General features: G+C 35.0%; 2 protein-coding genes and 1 non-coding gene across 3 annotated transcripts; 1 reads left to right on the forward strand and 2 right to left on the reverse strand.

Annotated features, from left to right (window-relative positions):
• The first annotated feature begins 711 nt into the window (after positions 1-711).
• Positions 712-1,529, forward strand: LOC133873684 (VQ motif-containing protein 17). Its single transcript, XM_062311429.1, has one exon. It carries the CDS (start codon positions 788-790, stop codon positions 1,220-1,222), a length of 435 nt encoding a protein of 144 aa, XP_062167413.1. The 5' UTR covers positions 712-787; the 3' UTR covers positions 1,223-1,529.
• A 4,251-nt stretch (positions 1,530-5,780) lies between these two features.
• LOC133873925 (probable plastid-lipid-associated protein 13, chloroplastic) lies at positions 5,781-15,992 on the reverse strand. Its single transcript, XM_062311729.1, has 7 exons — positions 15,604-15,992; positions 14,892-15,013; positions 14,729-14,812; positions 14,460-14,556; positions 11,645-11,861; positions 7,381-7,433; positions 5,781-5,957 (listed from the first exon to the last, which is right to left on the reverse strand). The coding sequence occupies exons 1-7, from the start codon at positions 15,871-15,873 to the stop codon at positions 5,862-5,864; spliced, it is 939 nt and encodes a 312-aa protein (XP_062167713.1). The 5' UTR covers positions 15,874-15,992; the 3' UTR covers positions 5,781-5,861.
• Positions 15,993-20,301: 4,309 nt separating this feature from the next.
• On the reverse strand, positions 20,302-20,374 carry TRNAA-UGC (transfer RNA alanine (anticodon UGC)). The gene has a single exon. It is a non-coding gene; the product is annotated as a tRNA-Ala (tRNA).
• Positions 20,375-20,376: the final 2 nt, after the last annotated feature.

Raw genomic sequence — 20,376 nt, forward strand, 5'->3', positions numbered from 1 at the left:
CTAATTAGGTTGCATTTCACATTGCAATTTTAAACTGAATAACAAAAAATTAATCGTTTGGGATTGTATTTTTAAAAAAATCGATTTGAAAACTTAAAAAATTTTTGTTTTCAAATCGCGAATAAGGATGTACTTTTTTGAAAAACACAGTTTTAAAGACTAAACTACGATTTTTTCAAGCGTTTAACTGCACTTTTAAAAATTACATTTTCAAGTCATACATTTCAAAATTCTTATTTTAAAATCGCATTTTTTTAAAAAAATTTTAAAATCGCATATTTTAAAATCACAAACCAAATGAACTCTCCCCTCCTCCATCATCCAACATCATCCAAGAGAGAAAAAAGGGTGACATACATGGCGTTCGCATCCTCGCGTTCACATATATCCTCCCCTCTCTTGCTCCATGTGAATATGTGTGTATGTGTATATTTTTACACACAACAAGTATTATATATTATCCAATCGAAATTTGGAAATTTGGGGACCATTCGATCGATGAGCTCTCTGTTACTTTATTGACTCGCTTGCAATATGTCAGACAAGCATTCAACCAATACTTGCTCCCAAACGAGCTTCTTCTTCTTTTTCTTTTTCTCTTTTTTTATTTTTTCGTTTAAAATATTCTGTATTCTCCTTCCCATTAAACAATCCAAAAACATTTCTTCTCCACCTATATAAGCATCCCCTCCTCTCTTGTAAACAAATACACCAACTTCTCCGCACCTCTCTCTCTCTCTCTCTCTCTCTCTCTCTCTCTGTGTGTTATAGATCAGTCGCCATTTCGATGGATGAGATGACAAAGAAGGAAAGTTGTAGACCCTGTTCAACTTTACCTGGTCTAGCCATGCACCAAGATTCGAAAAAAATATCAAAACCCAAGCCAAAGATACGCATAATTCACATATTCGCACCCGAAATCATCAAAACCGACGTAGCAAACTTCCGTGAATTGGTGCAACAACTCACCGGAAAACCCGCCGAAAAGGGCTGCAAAAAGAAACCAAGAATTCCCAGAAGAGAAGAGCCAAGAAGTGCTTCGTCGACCGACAAGCCGCCGGTGGTCAAGAAAATGGAAGGGATGTGGAATGGCGAGAATTCAGGTGGGTTCTTGGGCGGCTTTGCAGATTTGGAGGGTTTTATTCAAGAGCTTGGCGAATTGCCGTTTCTTCCGTTGGATGCTTCCCACATGCATGGCTTTGGAGAAGCTCAACTTGCCTAGTGAAAGAATTAAAGAAATCAAATGGTTTTTCTTTGTATATCTTTTTCTCTTCTTTTAAGGATGTTTGATCGTTAAGAAATTAAATTCGTTTTGTTGGTTTTAGATGCATGGTTTAACTGAATTTTTATGTTCTAAAATTCCATCTCTCTTTATTTTAATTTCCTGATACTCTGAGATCTCTCTGTGCTGTAAATAGCTAGAAGGGCTATAGTTTAAGGATTTTCCAGAGAATGACTGAATTGAATTCCTCTTACTTTTGTATCATTGCATTTGGATGTAATGGAAGCAACTGAAAATCTTTTATTGACTTTTTTTTTTTTTGTTCTTGGTTTCTTGAGAAAATTCAGCTAATTAGGGTTTTGTCTCTTTCTTTTGGCTGTAGCACTGGTTCTTGTCTTCCCTACGTGGCTCTCTCTCTCTCTCTCTCTCTCTCTCTCTCTCTCTCTCTCATTTAGGATAGTACGTGTTTGGTTCGCCAATTAAACAAGAACGTGCAGAATTATATATATAATTAATAATGTATTACTTTTCTTGCAAGACTTGCTATATTTTTCATTTATATCATGAATTTATTAATTACTAAAGTCGTCTCCCACAAACATGCATCAAACTGAAAACATATGTATATATATATATATATATATATATATATATATATATATATATAGTTGATGTTATTCACAAATTTCTGCCATATATATATCTCCCAAGTTTAGTAAGCCAAGTTGGCTTTGTCAGAGGGGAAAATGTTCTGGAATTGAAGTTTTCAATTTCGTTAATTAATTTAATATTTGAGTTTACAAAGATTTGAATTTAAAATTTCTGGTCATTTTTCTCTATACTAAATAATAAAAATGATATAAAAAGATTATATACCTCATTTTAATTAAAAAAAAGGGGGGGGGGGGGGGGGTGGGGGTGGGGGTGGTCGATCACCTCTGATCTTTTTTATTTATTGTTCTTTTAATTTTTAATTCTCACTATTTTAATTTAAATTTTTTTATGAGAATGGTATAATAGACTTTTCATGTCATTTTTTTTTTATTAAAAAAAAATAGCTAAATAACTTCAGTGGATTTTTTACGGAAAAAAAGGCCTAATTAAAAAAATGTGTCATATTGAATTACATGATTTCTGTGCATGTGATTCTTTTTAGATCCCTTTTAACAGTAAAATATTTTTGTTTTCTTTTAAATTAAAGAATATGGCTATATCTGTAAGATAAGTGTGACAGTACTGCATGTAATTTTGGGTTAATTCTGTCTTACCATAATTAATCGTGGTTAAGAACTTCAGGCTGTGTGTATATATAGCTGAATTTGTTACAATGAGATAACGAAAGATTACAAAATATAAATTCAAATTACCAAGATATACAGATGGAGATCGATAGATATATCTAAACGGTTGTGATGAATGAATTCTATCGTTGATTATCGTGATTCGTTTAAGTCTTAATTAAGTTGATCTTCACTTGAAGATAGGCAGCAGAGGTAACATGCATTTGAATCCAGGATAACTTGGGAAGAGTTATCAAGAGATAATTCTCTAATACGCCCCCTAAGCTCAATGGTAGAGGATCAAGAGTGAGCTTGTGACCTAGAAATGAGAACCGTGAGAAAGAGAAAGGCTTGGTGAAGACATTTGCAATCCAATCTTTGTTGGAAATAAAACAAATGCTAAGAGATTAGAGATATGCGATTCACTGTATCACGAACAAAGTGAAAGTCAACCTCCACATGCTTAGCTTCTAGCATGACAAATGGGGTTAGATGATAGTACGCTAAAAACGACGCTAAAAGCTCTATTTATGTACAGTAACGATGTTAAAAAATAAAATGGAGAAAAATACACATAATCCCATCAAACTACCATTTCATTGTCAATGTCCTCCCAAACTATCAATTATGTCAATCTTCCCCCTAAACTAAGTACTGAAAAATGTCAATGTCCACCCAAACTACCAATTGAACAAAATAAAATAAAGAATCAGTGAAATTCTCACGTCTAAGTAAGTTTGTATCTTTGCTGTTAAACTTGTGAGTAAACTTACGTACAAGACAAATAAATTGTATAATTTATTGAAAAAATATAATATAATTTTATTAATTCGATAGTTTCCTATTACCACTTACCCTTTGGAAAAATGATTAATCTAGACCGGGGGGGGGGGGGGTTAAATTTTTACTTCTTTTTTTTTATTATTTTTTAACAATCTGGTCTTTTGGGTGAGATACAGACATAAGGTTATGTGCTCGCTTATCTGATATAACCGAAACATACAACCATGAGCCACATTCATGCTTGAAATCAAAGACATAACTAAAAAGAAAAAGAAAAAGGAGGAGATGAAAGACATTCACTCGAGCTCATAACTCTAATGATATCTTAAAGGTGTAAAGTCTCGGATCAGAAAGTTTAAAATTAAAAAATTTGCGGATTAAATCGTAATCGCTACTGAGTTTCTTCGGTTTCAAGTTATTTTGGTGGCCCGTAGCACTACACATCATCTTGTGGCTGATCGGCTTGGGCGGCTCTCCAAGCTGTCATATTTATTAAAGAGTTGGGCTTCTTTGATATTTGTCCAGATGGAGATGCGCTGCAAATTGCGCGTAATTGTGAGTTAGATTTGCCAGAGTCAATATGGACATTTAGTAGAAGGAAATTAAGGAATAAAAGCTGGACTGCACTTCTTGAAGTCAGCGAACATTGTACACATTAAGTGTGAGGTGAATATGACAGCACACGGTCTAACTAGAGAGACTGTCACCCACATTGTAGATAAAATTTGGATGAAATAAATTACTCTTCAGATCTATGATATTGTAAGTACGGAATCTGTTATCCATATGTTATGATCTCATTTTGTGCTTTGGGGTTCTCAATAAGAATAAAATTTGTTAAAAAAAAAAAAGTTATTTTGAAAAATTTATTTCTCTTAAAAAAAGAAAAAAAAGGAGCCTAATAAGTTTGCAACCAATTGGTTAACATTAATAATAATAATTGACTCGGAAACAGCGGCATGAGGTCAACGTTTTTGGTAAACTTTATTCACAAATCGCTGTATTGATTTGATTCCTTGGGCGGTGCCTAAATAGGATTAACTCGGGGATTACATATCTGTCACTTGATTAGGATGACATATCGGATGCTGTATTAATACAACTATATATGGTGGCGTAATGTGCTGATTTCACTTGGAACCTCTCAAGGAAAAAATAATAAAAAATTAAAAAAAAAAAAAAAAAACTAATAAAAATGAACGACATAATTTGTCTCTACATAGACATGTTTGATGCATGTTTGTATATATATACAAGTGTTGGATTGCTTTCGATCCAGCTTCTGGGCCTTCTTGACAACATCAATATAACTAACGACAATCAGTTAATGTGGGAGCTGCAGCCTGCAGCTGGCTGCAATCCTTCTTGAACATGAAAGACCTCTTCATATACTACTTTTAGATTGCAGCTTAATAAAATGCTGCCTTTACACTAATAATAGAAAAATAATAGACCTCCCCATCCATATTATTGCATTAAATGTTAGGATGTGTATGGATGCATAACTGAGTAATTCATTGAGTTATGACTTCTTTTTCTTTTTCTTTTTTTTTCCTTTGAATCAAACTTTTATTTTTAAGTCATTTATAATGCTTTTTACTACTAAACAATTAACTTTTGTTAACTACACGAACTTGTAAGAAACTGTAGTAAAAACTTTTAACTCCCCAAATATATATATATTTTTTTTTTAATTTCTTGACTAATCCACTAGCCTTGTGACAATTTAAATATATACACAAAACGAAATGAACATACGCTCCATGTTATTAGTTAAAACTGTTACATCAGCATTATAATATATAACTACAGAATAAAAATGTAATTTCTAACCTTACTTTTTTCACTAAGGTGTTAAGAGGAGATATCCATGAATCAAGCCTTCTAATTTGGATATTTATTATATCGTATTCACTTACCAAATTTTCCTTGTCCGCTTCTGTAGAAGTCAAAGCCACCATTGACAAGGAGACCAAGCCAAAGGTCAGGTCTCGGCACTCAGAAGGGACCGCAAACAAGTGGTTTGGTGATTCTTAAATTATCAGAAAGAGACAGAACAGGAAGAAGAGAAAAAAAAGAAAAATAATAATAATAATAATAATAATACAATTAATAAACAAGTAAACTGTCAGGTGGAGTGATTTATCTCTCCCGTCATCGTGGAGGCGAAAAACACTTTTGTCAAGGTAGCGTCGCACGTGTTAGTCAAGCAAGTTCACACTTCCACAATCAAGAAATGGTTACCCTATCCTTTTCCAGAAAATAAAAAAAAAATCAAGGAATGGACTTTAAACCCAACCACTCCCTGCCTCCCTCTTATCCAGTGAAAGCCTATGAACCACAGCAGTTGAAAGACTACCGACATATCCTCAATCCATTGACAAGGGTTTCACAGTCCAGGATTTTTATAACAAAATCCCACGATTATTCTATGACACGGAAGATATAATGGTCTTTCAACAAGAAGTAATAGAAGCAGCTCAGAGAGAGAGAGAGAGAGAGGAAATGTAATTAATTCTTAACTAAAAATGGTGTGACTGTAGAGAAAATTTTCGGTTCTCATTCATGTACAATTCCTAACTCTCGTATTCTGTCATGGGTTCTGCCAAGGGAGACGGGGGAGATCCCAACCTTGTCAAAACTTCAGGCACTCCAGCAGTATCCCTTATTATCTGTTTTGAAACCAGCAAAAGAATTCAGATTATGAGAAAAATAAACACCTTTTGGTACCCGTTCCCATAAATCAGCCTTTGAGCAAACTAATAAGTCTTCATGGTTATCCTTTGGTGTGATGATAATAAGAGAATATGGTGATTATAAAAGCTACCTCTACTGCAAATCCATCTTTATAACAACCGAGAAAGAAATCGGCACCTTTCAATATGATTTTGGATAGGGCAAAAACAGTTTCATGTTGTAATGTTGTGACTTTGAGCCATTATAACATATCATTAGACATTATTAATTAGATTGAATTTTAAAGACTAAAATAACACGGTTAGTTCACTTGTTAAAAAAAATGCCAAAAAAGTGATGAATTTGTAATTGAATCATTCATTATTATCATGGTAGAACTTGGTTGAGACCTCACCATAAAGACCAAATTCATTCTAAACTGCAATCAACTTCCAATAGTAAAACAGACAAAACATGAAAGCTAATGAGGTTAATTTATACTCCTTATAAAGTAATTAAGTCAAAGATAATTACAAGAGAAATGACAAGATCACCAAGATGTTGTTAGGAATTTACCATTGACTTGATTATGGAGTACCTTTCATATGAAAACTAACTGGTTAGTCAAGGTTGCAATCAATTGAGGATGTAGAGTTTTAGGTTCTTCTTACATTTTTGCTATATCCATCGGAATGTATTAAAGCTTTCTTGAGAAAGCCTTGTTACACTGCACTTGGGGTCATAATCACGTTGCCTGAAGGTAAAGGCCATGAACATGGAAACTAAAGATACATTTGCTTCTACGTAGAAATTGAGTTTAAAGTTTAGCTAGATTATGGACAAGGAATGCAAGAGAAGGAATGTTCAAGTCAAATTGTTTGATGGTGCTGAAAGGATAAGGAAAAGACAGCATCAAGGTATGTAAATGTAGCAAGGGGGAAAAGGGAAAAAATATTTTTATTTTTTATCTTTTTTTTTTATAAAAAATAAATTAAAAAAAAAAAAAAAAAAAAAAAAAAAAAAAAAACTTTTGAGTATTGACTTTATTTTCCCCATCAGCCAAAAAAGAAAAAAGCGCCTCCACTTTTCCTTCAGGAATGCTTCCATAGTAAGGGGTGTTTGGCGCTTCCAAATGCAAGAAAAAGCAAATGAAGCATTTTTTTATCCAAACTTTCCCTGAAAAAAAATCTCGGTTCCACTTCATCAATTAAAGCAAAGGTTATTTAGGAATTAGAACTCTTAACGTATTTTTTAAAGTTGCACTAAGAGCTAATGCCACAATTTTAGATGGCAGATTTATTTTGTCCACGTTGTCATCTATTTCTGCAGCAAAATCAGTGAGACAACCTTTTAAGGGCAACACATCTATAAATATTATTTAAATGGATCCAAGGAGAATATGCTCAGTAAAATACTTACAAGTATTTCGTCATCAAGATAAGAGATCATAAATAGTCTTTGCAAAGTTCCACCTGTCCACGTAAAATATGATTAACTAGTTATTGCATTTCATAAAAATTTGAAATCTTTCCACATATAAATTAATAAATAATTTATCATATTTAAATAAGCATTTGCAGGGAGTACCACCCACTACTACAAAGAACAGTAAAGAAACTGAAACAGCATCATTTCATAGGCCAGAAACAATCTCATTTAAATGTGAAAGCTTCTTAGGACTTTCTAGTGTTGAAACTCCTGAAGAAAAATTTTACGTGACCAAGATCGATCAAGACCAAGAGGAGGCATGCATGGATTAGAAGACCACCAGAGGCTCACGTTAGCGAAAGTCTAATGTTTAGGGTTATCTTATCTTTAAAATATTTTATCACTTTATCTTCTATTAAAACTTGGGTTCTTAAGGGGTGATAAGTTATCTTAGAAGATAATATTACGTTTGTTCTATCTTTATTTATCTTGTACTTTATTTTTTTTTTATAAGAATTTATCTTGTACTTTATTTGAAGAAGTAGAGCCTGAATAAAAAAGGAGACAAATTATTGCCAAATGATTGTCGTTTACAAGGAGGCCTAAGGTTCCTGGAATAACCCTACTACCCTAAAAATCCCTTAGTTTCTTTTTTCTTATCTAGTTTCCTCTTTCATTGCTCATATCATGCGCATCACATGTTCAATTATGCAAACACGTAACCATTAGTATCAGAGCGAGCCATGTTCCAACAGAAGTTAGAACACCTCAAGCAACAACTTGAATAATAAATGGATTCCTTGAATTCAGGGCAACAAAGGATAATGAAGGAGACGCAATAAATGTTTCTTGCGATGAATGTAAGATTTCCTTATTTTGCCCTTGAAGACAATGGCCATATTAAGAGGAGGGAATGTTATGTGACCAAGACCGACCAAGACCAAGAGGAGGCATGCATGGATTAGAAGATCACCAAAGGCTCAATGTTAGTGAAAATCTTATGTTTAGGGTTATCATATCTTTATAATGTTTTACTACGTTATCTTTCATTAGGAATTAAATCCCTAAGGGATAATGAGTCATCTTCGAAGTTAATACTAGGTCTGTTACCCCACGGGATAGCTCAATCAGCTGAAACCAGATCTCGTAAAATGGAAGTCACTAGTTCAAATCTCTCATTTCCCTCCTCTCCTTTGGGCCAATTACTTATCAAAATATACTAGGATTGTTCTACCTTTATTTGTCTTGTACTCTATTTAAAGGCATAGAGCCTAAATAAAAAAGGAAAAGACAGGATTATTGCCAAACGATTGTTGTTTGCAAGAAGACTCAGGGTTCCTCGAATTACCCTATTGTGGAAGCTTATAATTCCTCAACTTACCCTACTAGCCCAAAAATTATTTAATTACTTTATTTTTTTCTTATGTAGGTTCCTCTTTCATTGCCTATATTATGTGTATCGCACGTTTAGTTACGCGAGCAAATAACAAAAAACTGTCAACATGTTTGATTTATTAATAGCGTGCATATGTGTATGTATGTGTCCGTATACGCATATACAACATTTCAAGGGTATATAACACTCTAAATGAAAAGCTCAGTGGATATCTTAAGGGTCTGACACCTCAGGCAGGTTTTGCATATTCAATGAAGTCTATATTTACAACCCCAGGCAAGGTTACTTGTAGCCTCAACGGAAGCATGAAACACATTCACAAACATTTTTCAATCATAGTAATACAAGTATTTAAGTCGATCACTCTAGATAGAAATACCCAATGTATTGGTAACTTAGGACTTGTTTGGTAACGTTTTCGAAAAGTGTTCTCGGTTTTATGTTCTGAAAAGTGTTTTCAAAAAAATGAAAATTGAAAAGTATTTTCTATGGGTGCCACATCTGAAAATTTGTTTAGATAACTAAGTGTTCTGAAAAGCAAAAAGACTTTTTTGATAAGTAAATCAATTTCATTAAAAAGCACAGAGAAGCGCAACCGTGTACATAGGGATACAAGATAGATCCCCTACAACGAAGAAAAAGAAGAACAAAAATCTAAATTCCATAAAACTAGAAAAATGAGGACTACTTGTAAAGACTCAAGGAAAGTCTAGCCACATCTGCGCTATCACTTCAAAAAGACTAGTCAATTTGGAGTTCCCTAGAATCGCTTATAAAGCCCAGTTTCATCTAGTAAGTAACTAATGTAAAACTTAGTACTCATGAATGCCTTTATAATCTACCCTCTATATGCATTGATCATCTTCCCAATGTGGGATTGGAGTGTTACAATCTCCCTCCCTTAAATCTTTAACATATTCGTCAAGGCCATGTCATGCAGTGCTCCAGTACCACATGGCGTTATTAAATTGCTCTGATACTGTTTGTAACGACCCAGGAAAAGCGCTATCACTCCAAAAGGACTAGTCAATTTGGAGTTCTCTACAATTACTTATAAACCCCAGTCTCATCTAATCAGGATTCAATGTGAGACTTAGCACTAATGAATGCCTTTATAATCTACCCACTGCATGGGCTATTCATCTACCGAATGTGGGACTAAAGTGTTACACTACTATCGGCGCCATCTAAGCATAATAGATTTAAGTTGTTCCACCGATCTGCCACAATCTTCAAAGCTCCTAACGTTTCGCTCTCTCCAAATACACCACATTAAGCACAATGGAGCCATCTTCCAAGCTTCTAATATGTTCTGCCTTCCTACTTGACCTCTCCAACTATCCAACAACTCAATCACCTTTCTAGGCATAATCCACTCTAACCCAAAAAAACGTATCGCTACCCATAACTCTCTTGCCACCTCCCAATGAAGAAGAAAATGATTTATGGATTCCCAACTTTTTATACATAGACAACATCAGTTTACCTCTATGACTCTCCTCTTCCTTAGGTTATCCAAAGTTAATCCTCGCAAGAGCCGTAATCCACACAAAAAATGCCACTCTTAAAGAATCTTTACCTCTCCAAATACTCTTCCAAGAAAATGATGAGCCTACCAGACTAGACAATGCATGATAAAAGGATTTTACATCAAACTTTTGCCCTTTTGGAGGGAATCCAACATATTTTATCTTCTTTCCTCCTTGTTTCAGCCTAATAGAATACAAAAGATAGATGAAAGAATGATGTTACCAAATCCACCTCTCAATCCTGCAATAGTCTGGTAAATGATATATTCCACTGAATATATCCATAAGAGAATTGCAAATGATCTACCGCCCACGCCTCCTAACATCACGGAATACTAATAATTCCGAAAAGGTAACCTTCAAAGGCTGGTCCCCACACCACAAATCGTGCCAAAACCTTATTTTTAATCCATTGCCCACTGTATATCTAACAGATCTATAAAAACTCCCCACCCCCTCCTAATATATTTCCACACTTCCACTCCAAAAAGGACCCTACTACCTCCTTGGAAGCACCAACCTCCACAAAGCTTCCCTCTCAATAGCATACCGCCATAATCATTTCCCCAGAAGAGCTCGGTTAAATTGAACCACATTTCTTATTCCCAACCCTTGGAAGACAACTGAGTACAAATCTTCGACCAACTAACTAAATGGAAATTAAATTTGTCACCAACTCCTCCCCACAGAAAATCCCTTTGAAGTTTCACAATCAGGTTAACCACACAGCAAAAAATCACTTTGATTTTATATTTCAAAGCACAAAAGAAAGAAAACAAGGGGGGGGGAGGCCTGTTGGAGGGTGGCCTCCACGGGTGGCGGTCACTAGAGGAGGGAGGAGGGTCCCCTTCTCCCGCCTCTGATTTCCCCATTCGCGGGTGAACCACCTTCGGTGAAGGGGCAGCCTTCACCCTATGGAAGCTAGCCTCCATTTCTTTTTCTTTTTTTAAAAAAATAAATTAACTTCCAATTTTATTATTTTACAAGTAACAAGACCAGCCTCCACATATGAAAAGGTGAGCGTGTGTGTTCAAAACATTCTTATAAAAAGGTGGAGAAAGTTTAGAAAAAGTGTTTTTCGTTTTGTTTTGAAAAGAGTATTAGACGTGGATGCCACATCTGAAAATTCATTTGATCACTATTGTCTAAAAAAGTGTTTTTCACCGTTTAAAAAGCGAAAATATATATATATATATATATATATATATATATATATATATATATATATATATAAAAGTTTGCCAAACAGGGCCTTAGATTTTAGAGGTTCATTTGTTCAACTACAATAGAAATGAATTATTATAAAAAAAAAAAAAAAAAAAAAGCTTACCTAGAGGAATTGTCAGCCCACTGGTAATGGCATCCCGAATTGGCACAGGCAGTTGTTGCATCGTGTTAGATGCCTGACCAAGTGCACCTTTAAGCTGTTCAGGTAGTGTTTCTTCAATAAGTGTTGGAGACTCCAGAATCCCTTCAACATATTCCTCTTTCATTCGAAGCGGTCCCTCCACGGATAACCTGGTGGACAGAACAAATTTGCTTTCTATCTGCATTTCATCAAAAAGCACCCTCGACAATGACAGCTCAAACACTCAAAAATGAGAAAAGTGATACATAATGCAAAAATTTACGATGGAAAGCAATAAAATGCCTGCATTAATTCTATCTCTTAATCAGACTTCTTTTCCAATTTAAGTAATAATAATTTTTCGGAAAAAGGGGAAACCTCTTACACAGGATTTGTGAACAAAAATCTAATAAAGAATTACAACAGAAAAGATCAGGAATCAATAAAATCTACAAAGATATTGTAAAAGCGGCGCCAAGCACACAAGATCACTTGAACAAACTATCGAAAAACATTAATTTCAACTCAACAATAGACAACTTCACACCACTAAAAGTACGATTATTCCTTTCACCTACAAATTGTCAACATTAAGCAAAGGAGGTAGCATTCCAAATGAAAACTCCTGTGCTTTCCAAATCAACCTTTCCACCCAAAGATCACATCAATCACCTTGTTAGATATCATTCATTGGACTCTAGAAACAGAGAAAGCAAAAGACCACAGCTCACTTGCTGCTACAAAATGAATCAACAAATGATCCCCAGTTTCACCACTACACTTACAAATATAGAACCACTTCACTAAAATAATATTTCTTTTAATGAGATTGCCTGGTTTCTCTTCATTAGACATCACCAAAAAAAAAATGTCACTCGAGAAATCAAGACTCTGAATATTGGATTATATACAACCTTGAAAATTTTACAACCAATGAATTGACAGTCTTGTATACATTTAAAGTTTTTCTCTGCGAGCACACAAGAAAATGTGGAAGTGAGCTTCCTAAAGTTAAGAGTGAGGAAAAGATCTTAGCCACATATGACCAACAATCACAAAAGCACTTTTTGCTGATAGTTTCTCAATACTTTTAACAGCTATTTGAACGGAGTGGCAAGCCATTTAGATTTAGTCCTTAAATGACATGAACTGCTCATGTGTGCTCACAAGAAGAAAGGCTAACTAACCAATCCATTTTTTCATTAACCAACCAGTTAAATCTTGTAAAACAATCAAAGAAAGTAAGCCAAAGACTTATTTGGAATATGACCCAATTAAGTTTATTCCTGCTTCACCATGCCAGTCAAACAAGTTTGGCTCCACATATGCATATCAGAAAGCCACTTAAACAAGGACAGAAATAGCTTTTTCTTTTGTTTTTCATGTCTTGTTCTTTTGTAATTAATCACAACAGCCACATTACAGGGCACAAGGGCACTTCTACTTTGTTGGAGACAAAGAAGTATAACCTATATTCTAATTTAGCAGTTATCTACACACACAGAGAAAGAGGAAAAAAAAAGGCTCCCAACTATTGAAACTGTTACTTATTACTTAGCACTGCATGAACCAGTTGTTTGCTCACCAGTGGATATTTGTGCCCCTTCTCATGTAATGGCCTACTAAATAATTTTAATAGCAATAGAGGCCCAAGCAAAGTCTCACTTCAATTTCTAATCTATTTAGTACAAGAAAAAAGTTCGAGTACTTTGCCAATCCCCTCAACTCTAGGAATACAACCTTGAGCCCCCCATCAGGCATTACAAGCATGATTACTTGATACTCACATAGTTCAGAGAACTCAGTACTCATACACTCATATGTTCTACAAATAGTCTCTCTCTCCACATAAATTATTGAGCTCATCTGAATGCCGAGCCACGTTCATATTATTTCACAGCATACTTACTCTTAAAATTTATTAAAGTTTCGAGGCATATCTACTAGAAGCTTAATTTATGCCCATAACCGGAACACACATCAAGAACTGAGAGTACATTATGGCCATAACCTGGATCCACAATTTGTTCACAACTTAGGTGTCTCCAAGCAATTTCAGTAAGGGACTCACTTTAGAACTGCATAGTCACTTATAATACAGTTCGCATAGAATTAGTTTCCTCAGGAGTAGGCACAACTTGCATAAAGTTCAGCAGTCAATTATGAATTAAGCTTGGTATCAGTTTTACAATTGGAAGCAGAAGTTTTTTATTTTTTGGATACTGAATCACAAAGAAACTTGGGAAAAGTACACATACCCCCCTCCCCTCAAACTATCAACCCATTGTCAATGTCCCCCCAAACTACCAATTATGTTAATGTCCCCTCTAAACTACCAAAAAATGTCAATGTCCCCTCTAAGGCTAGCAAAAAAACAAAAATGATGCTAAAAAATTTTCAATAAGACAAAAATATCTCTACAAATTCGAAAAAAATAAATATAAAAGACAAAAACAAAAAATAAAAATAAAAATATATATAAAAAATAAAATAAAAAACCATCGTGGTTTTTCAATTTTTTCGCTTTTTTGTTTAGCTTTCTGCTTTTAGTTTTTTTTTTTAAATAAAAAAAAAAATTTATCAAAGGTATTTTTGTCATTTGGGGGGAGAGACATTTACATTTTTTAGTAATTTAGGGGGAACATTGACATAATTGGTAGTTTGAGGGGAATATTGACAATTTGGTGATAGTTTGAAGGGGTTATGTGCACTTTTCCCAAGAAACTTCCTTGCATGAATAAAACAGTTTTGCAAGTATCTACGGTAAGGACATATAAACATAATCTTAAGTTATTACCGAGTTCAGTAATTTGAACTTCGCTGTAATCTTTGCATATCCATCCTTGATCACCACGTCCAGTTTTGACAAATTAGCCAAAGTTGAAGGAAATCTCCTACAATGATACAAATATTGAACCAGTGCTATTAGCCACATTCAATTTGACTATATTTTAAATGAAAACCCAAGATTTTTATAATCACAATCAATAACACTCCAAGTCCCAGCCAGAAAGGAGGAAAAAGGTTGAAAAATACTAGAAGTGGAACAATAAACAAAATACTCACTCAAAAATAAATCTAGCAGCAGATAGTCCTGGACTCCCAGAGCCAAACCACTCAAAATTCCATCTACCTTCCAGAAAAGGCGACCTGGATAGCTGAGGAAACGGGTTAGCATCTGATAGTAAATAGACACATATGGGAATTCTTTGTTTGAATAGGCACCTACGTTGTCGGTCTAGGAGTTGGATTGAGCCGTTCCAAACCAGTTATCCTCTCATTCACATCAATTCGCTGCATATCGGTTGTCTTCCCAGTTACTAAAGCCTCAAAACCCCCAGAATCTTTAAACTGAAACCATGGCTCCACAAACAAATACCAATGAGCTTGGGCTTGAGAATTTGTAAAACAAAATAAATGCACTACATGAATCAAACCAGAAAATAGAAAATTATACCAATCGAATGTGCGGAGGTTGAAATAGAAGCTATTACACTAAACGCTATGACTTCTTGCTCTCCCACATATCCTAGACTAAAAGCAAGAAGAAACAACTAATGAATCGATTAAATTATATATTATTAGGTCGCAATTCGCAATGTTATACTGTATAGCTTGTACATTTTGTCAAATCAATAGACTAGGACAACCTAAGAAAAGGAAATTAAACATACGACCAAAGTGCTAACTTAAAATGCGTGACATTTTCAAGTGATTTTTCATTTTCCAACATTTTCTCAGCAACCAAGCAGAGCGTAAAGCTAAAAATTCGTCTCTACTGAATGAATTCAAAGTTATAACATATAAAACAACAAATTGCACACAAATCAGCTTGAAGAACAAGAGGAAACTATAACAAAATAAGGGAACATATTGAACAGTAAATTTATTCAAAAAGAAAGTCAAGAAATACAAAAAATAAAAATAAAAGTGAGACTCACGGCGAGAAGAAGGGATTCTTTAGCGGAAAGCCTCTCCATTTCCTTGGCATAAGCCGCCGGAGCTCCGTGTACGGCCTGCTGAACCATTGCTCTGAGTACGGATCTCCCGCCAAGTCCCGGGCGTACGGACCGTTGGCGGTGAGTATCTGGCGACCTAGCGAACGAAACCAGGGGAGTAGCCGTGCCTAGGGAAGAGAACGACGAAGACGACGATTCACGACGCGCGCGGATTGCGGAGAGTGCAGGGACTGAACCTTGTACGGAAGCCATTGAAGGAGGAGTTGAAGAGGGAAGCTAGGGACCGTGGAGCAGCGAAGTGGACGATACTCGTCCGTGGGGGACTGGGGGGGTCAAGGACGATGGGGATACGGCCACGTCGCTCTGAGGGTAGTTTCGTCAGGGAGGAGATTTGTGGCTTCACTGGTTTATGCAAAGATTTTTTTTTAAAAAAATAAATAAATAAAGATATACTTTTTTTGAAATATTTAACAAACAGTTCATTTTATTTTAAAAATAATAAACTTTTTAATTTATTTAAAAATGAGTAATTCAATTTTTTTTTTAAATAGTTACTGAATTTAGAAATGTTGAATGAAATCTTAAATGATTTAAATTGAAACAAAAAAAAAAAATTAAATGTTTTAACTTTTAAACCTTAAAAAAATATATATCTTTGTAAAAAATACGAAAAAATCAGTGTGAAAATAATATCAGATAGTTTTTTTTTTTTTTTTTTTTTTTGAACACAGTCTTCTTCCATTTCATTCCTTAGAAAAACTCCCCAAAGGGGTACAAACCAGAGAAGAAGCAACAATACACGTAGGGCACCCTTTAATATTTTTATTATGGGATAATTGCACTGTTGGTTCTTGTGGTATGCCATCATTATTTTTCACTCCATATGGTTTAAAAAGTTCATGGGAGGTCCATGTGCTATGTAATAATTACAAATCGATCCCTAGCGTCAAATTCTGTTAAATTTTTTAACAGATTCAGTCAAATGCCACGTCAACGCCACGTATCACCAATAAGATGGCGACACGTGTCCATCTTAATAAAAAATATAAATTTATTAAAAAATAAATAAATATACTTATTTTTTTAAAAAAAAAATTTCTAAAAAAACAAAAAAGAAAAACAGCAATGGGTGTCTGGACCACCCCTTTGGGGGTGGCGCGTAGCCACCCCAGTTGCTTGAGGGTGGCCTTCGGGCCACCCCTTTAAGAACTAGGGATGGCCCAATGGCCACCCCCAGCCACCCCCAATGGCCGAGGGTGGCCATCGGCCCACCCCTGGATCTTAACTGGGGGTGGCTGCGCACCACCCCTGGAGGCCACAGGGGGTGGCGCGCGGCCACCCCTTGCTTCACATTTTTTTTTTTTTTTTTTTTTAAAAAAAAAAAAGTAAGTATTTTATTTATTTATTTTTTTTAAAAAAAAAAAAATAAGTATTTTCTTTATTTTTTTTTTTTTAAAAAAAAGTAAGTATTTTATTTATTTTTTATTAAGATGGATACGTGTCGCCATCTTATTGGCGACACGTGGCACTGACGTGTAGAGCTAACAGATTCCGTCAAAATAGTGGACGGAAAATCGACCCAAAAAGTAAAACGTAATTATTGCATAGCACATGGACCTCCCATTAACTTTTTAAACCATAGGGAGTAAAAAATAATTATGGCATACCACAGGGACCAACGGTGCAATTATCCCTTTTATTATACTAAAGGGTTTGTCATTATTTTGTGTTTTCGTAAGAATGTTATCTTTATATCTTAAATTTTGTATTTTTCAATATAATATCAACATAGTGGATTATTGGATTATGATCCACGGATGTTACAAATTTCTAAGAAGAAAAGAAACTGCAAGATGAAAACTAATTAAAAAAAAAATGGTAAAATTAGTATTCAGGGTGAAAATGCGGGCAGATAATAACCGCCCTCATCCACTATCCGCACATGCAAATGTGATTAGCAAAAACTAATATCTGAATATGCGGATGTAGATGTCGATTTTAGAGAATGCAGATACGGTTAATAACTGCATATATATATATATATATATATATATATATATATATATATAAAATCACAAAAAAAATGTCGTTTTGAATTTGGTAAGTTGAGGACCTCTAGGTTATGTTAGGTTTTTTTTACTATCATCTTAAAGTCATACCTAGTTATATCTTTTCAAAAAAAAAAAAAAATTACATTTACATTTACATTTTTTTTTCTTTTATTTTATTTGGTAATCCAAATCCCAATTTTTCTATGAGACAATGACCATCTATAACTGATAATCGCAAATTGTGTATCAAGTTAAATTTTACTTTATTTAAGCTTGACTATAGTAATAATTGTATTATTTAATCTTGCATATAGATTTAAATAGTGATAAAAAATGTTCATAACCTCATATGCGGATAGTAAATAATAACCGCAATAAACGTATTGTTCTGATACTAATCATATAATGTGAATGCGGATGCACATTATATGATTATAAGGAATTTTTTAATAATTTTCTTTTGAATCAAAATAGAGGAAAATGAACATTGTTACTTCAAAGCGTAAAATTTTATTTTTAAGCTGCTCATCAATACACAGCATGAGTTAATTTTATGGTAAATATATGATAAATTTCTGAGTCAACATGCAATTTGTAATCACTTCCTCACATTTTAAAAATCAACTTTCACTTTTTAAGTTTTCTTGCGGATTTGAATTCACTCTTTTCGTGAGTTTTTCATCAAAGTTGTTGACATCAATTAGTGTCACATCACCTTAAAACAATATATTTTTAGTGTTTTATAAATTAAAATTTTAAAAATAAAATCTAAAAAATAAAGAAGAAAAAAGGTCCCTGCTCGAAGGGCATCCCCACCATTTGCCCACCCCCAATAGTAGTTGTACCTCCCCCTCAAGATTTAGCTTCCGAATGGGACGTTGTATAATGGAAATGGGCATGGCAAAGAACAAATTGAACAATGCTTGAAGAACAACATTGTGGCTTTTTTGGGTGGTGAGAAATTGACAACAACGATGCGAAAGAGGCCGTTGATGGACGGCGCAAGAGGGAGCTTGATGGACTGGAGTTTTTCGAGGATTTGCATATGGGAATTTGACGGAGAAGTTGGCGATATTACCTGCGATATAGTTGACAATGTGAAGGACTCCAGGCGTACACGCGCAAGCCACCCTAAGGGGGCACCAGCACCGCTGAGGTTGGCTAGTGGTAAGGATGCCCTTTTTTTTTAAGGAAAGATTAATTTTCATTAATCAAGATAATGGTACATAATAAGCCACCATAAAGATGTACACAATATCCACCTAAAAGGTGTACATAAGCCACAACCATAAAGGTATATACCCAACCTGAGCCAACAAATGACTCAAACCATTACATACATAATGCTACAAATAAAACTAAGTCAACCAAAACGATGCCTATACGGTGACATAAAACTATACTTGTTTAAGGAATTGGTCACACATTTTGGGCTAAAAGCAATGACTAAATTAATAAGCACAAAGCAAACTGCCAACACAAGCATACAGGGACAGGAAAAACCCAATACAGAAACTGCCTTCCAGGAGGATCGCCGCCGGAGGCTGCACGTGGGGCACACGCGCCACCGCAAGAAGACCCTCAACAGCGGCCAGTCACCAAAAGCCTCTGATCTCCACCATACACGGCAAAAACAAACGATTCGTGGTCATCATGTGCAACACAGAACAGAAACCACCCAAATGTGTGATGACCACGTGCCGACCACAGGGATTAAACACGGCCGTGGAAAGCGGCTGCAGCACCAGAAAGGGACGACGAACAAGCCTAGAGGGCGCGTGTCCAACAGAAGACGACAAAAAATCGCAGATCTGACCTCCAAGAAAACTAACGTGTGAAAACTCGGCCAAGATCTCCGCTGTCAGCATGCACGAGACAACCACTTCCCTCCGGTACCTTCTCCAGTGAGTTCACCTGCCAAAACAAACTAAAAAACAAGAAAAAAACAAAAAAACAAAAACACCAAACCTCCATAGTCCAAAAGGACTATAGGGGCCATAACCACCAACGGATCTAGACCGGAGAAAGGAAGGGGGGTGGGAGAAAGGAATCGGCAAAACTGAGGGAGAAAGGGAGGAGGAGGGGGAAAGGAATCGAGGAAGGGGGAGGGGGGCTAGGATTTCGGTGAGGGGTTTCCTACCTCCACACCAGCCCCCGTCGGTAAGGATGCCCTTTGGGTGTGTGACTTCTTTTTCTTTCTTATTTTTTAGATTTTATTTTTAAATTTTAATTTATAAAATACTAAAAAGATATTATTTTAAAGTGATGTGGTAAAAAGACTGATGTGACACTAAAAAATGTCAAAAACTTTTATGAAAAAACTCACGGAATGAGTGATTTCAAATCCACGAAAAAATTTAAGAGTAAAAATTAACTTTTCAAAATTGAATAAATAATTTTAAATCGCACATTTACTCAGAAATTTCTCGTTCATTTACCCTTAATTTTACTATTGAGAGATTTCTCTTGACAACAGCATTAATTTGTTTTATTTGTCTAATCCCTGAGAAGGGTTAAATCAAATTTTTTTTTTTTTTTTCTTGAGAAGAATGTTAATAATAATAGGAAGACATTTTATTGATTCAGTTGGAGTTGCATAAAATAGTAAAATACAACTATAAATGTAGGTTGGAGATGCGGGGTATCGAACCCCGTGCCTCTCGCATGCAAAGCGAGCGCTCTACCGTTTGAGCTACATCCCCAC

Source organism: Alnus glutinosa, chromosome 7 (genome assembly GCF_958979055.1).
Source record: "Alnus glutinosa chromosome 7, dhAlnGlut1.1, whole genome shotgun sequence".
NCBI lineage: Eukaryota > Viridiplantae > Streptophyta > Magnoliopsida > Fagales > Betulaceae > Alnus > Alnus glutinosa.

Coding starts and splice junctions, on each gene's coding strand:
- LOC133873684 (XM_062311429.1), top strand. CDS start 788: ATGGATGAGATGACAAAGAAGGAAAGTTGTAGACCCTGTTCAACTTTA.
- LOC133873925 (XM_062311729.1), bottom strand. CDS start 15,873: ATGGCTTCCGTACAAGGTTCAGTCCCTGCACTCTCCGCAATCCGCGCG. Junction 14,557..14,728: donor GCTGCTAGATTTATTTTTGA/GTGAGTATTTTG, acceptor GTATCATTGTAG/GAGATTTCCTTCAACTTTGG. Junction 7,434..11,644: donor TGGGCTGACAATTCCTCTAG/GTAAGCTTTTTT, acceptor TTACGTGGACAG/GTGGAACTTTGCAAAGACTA.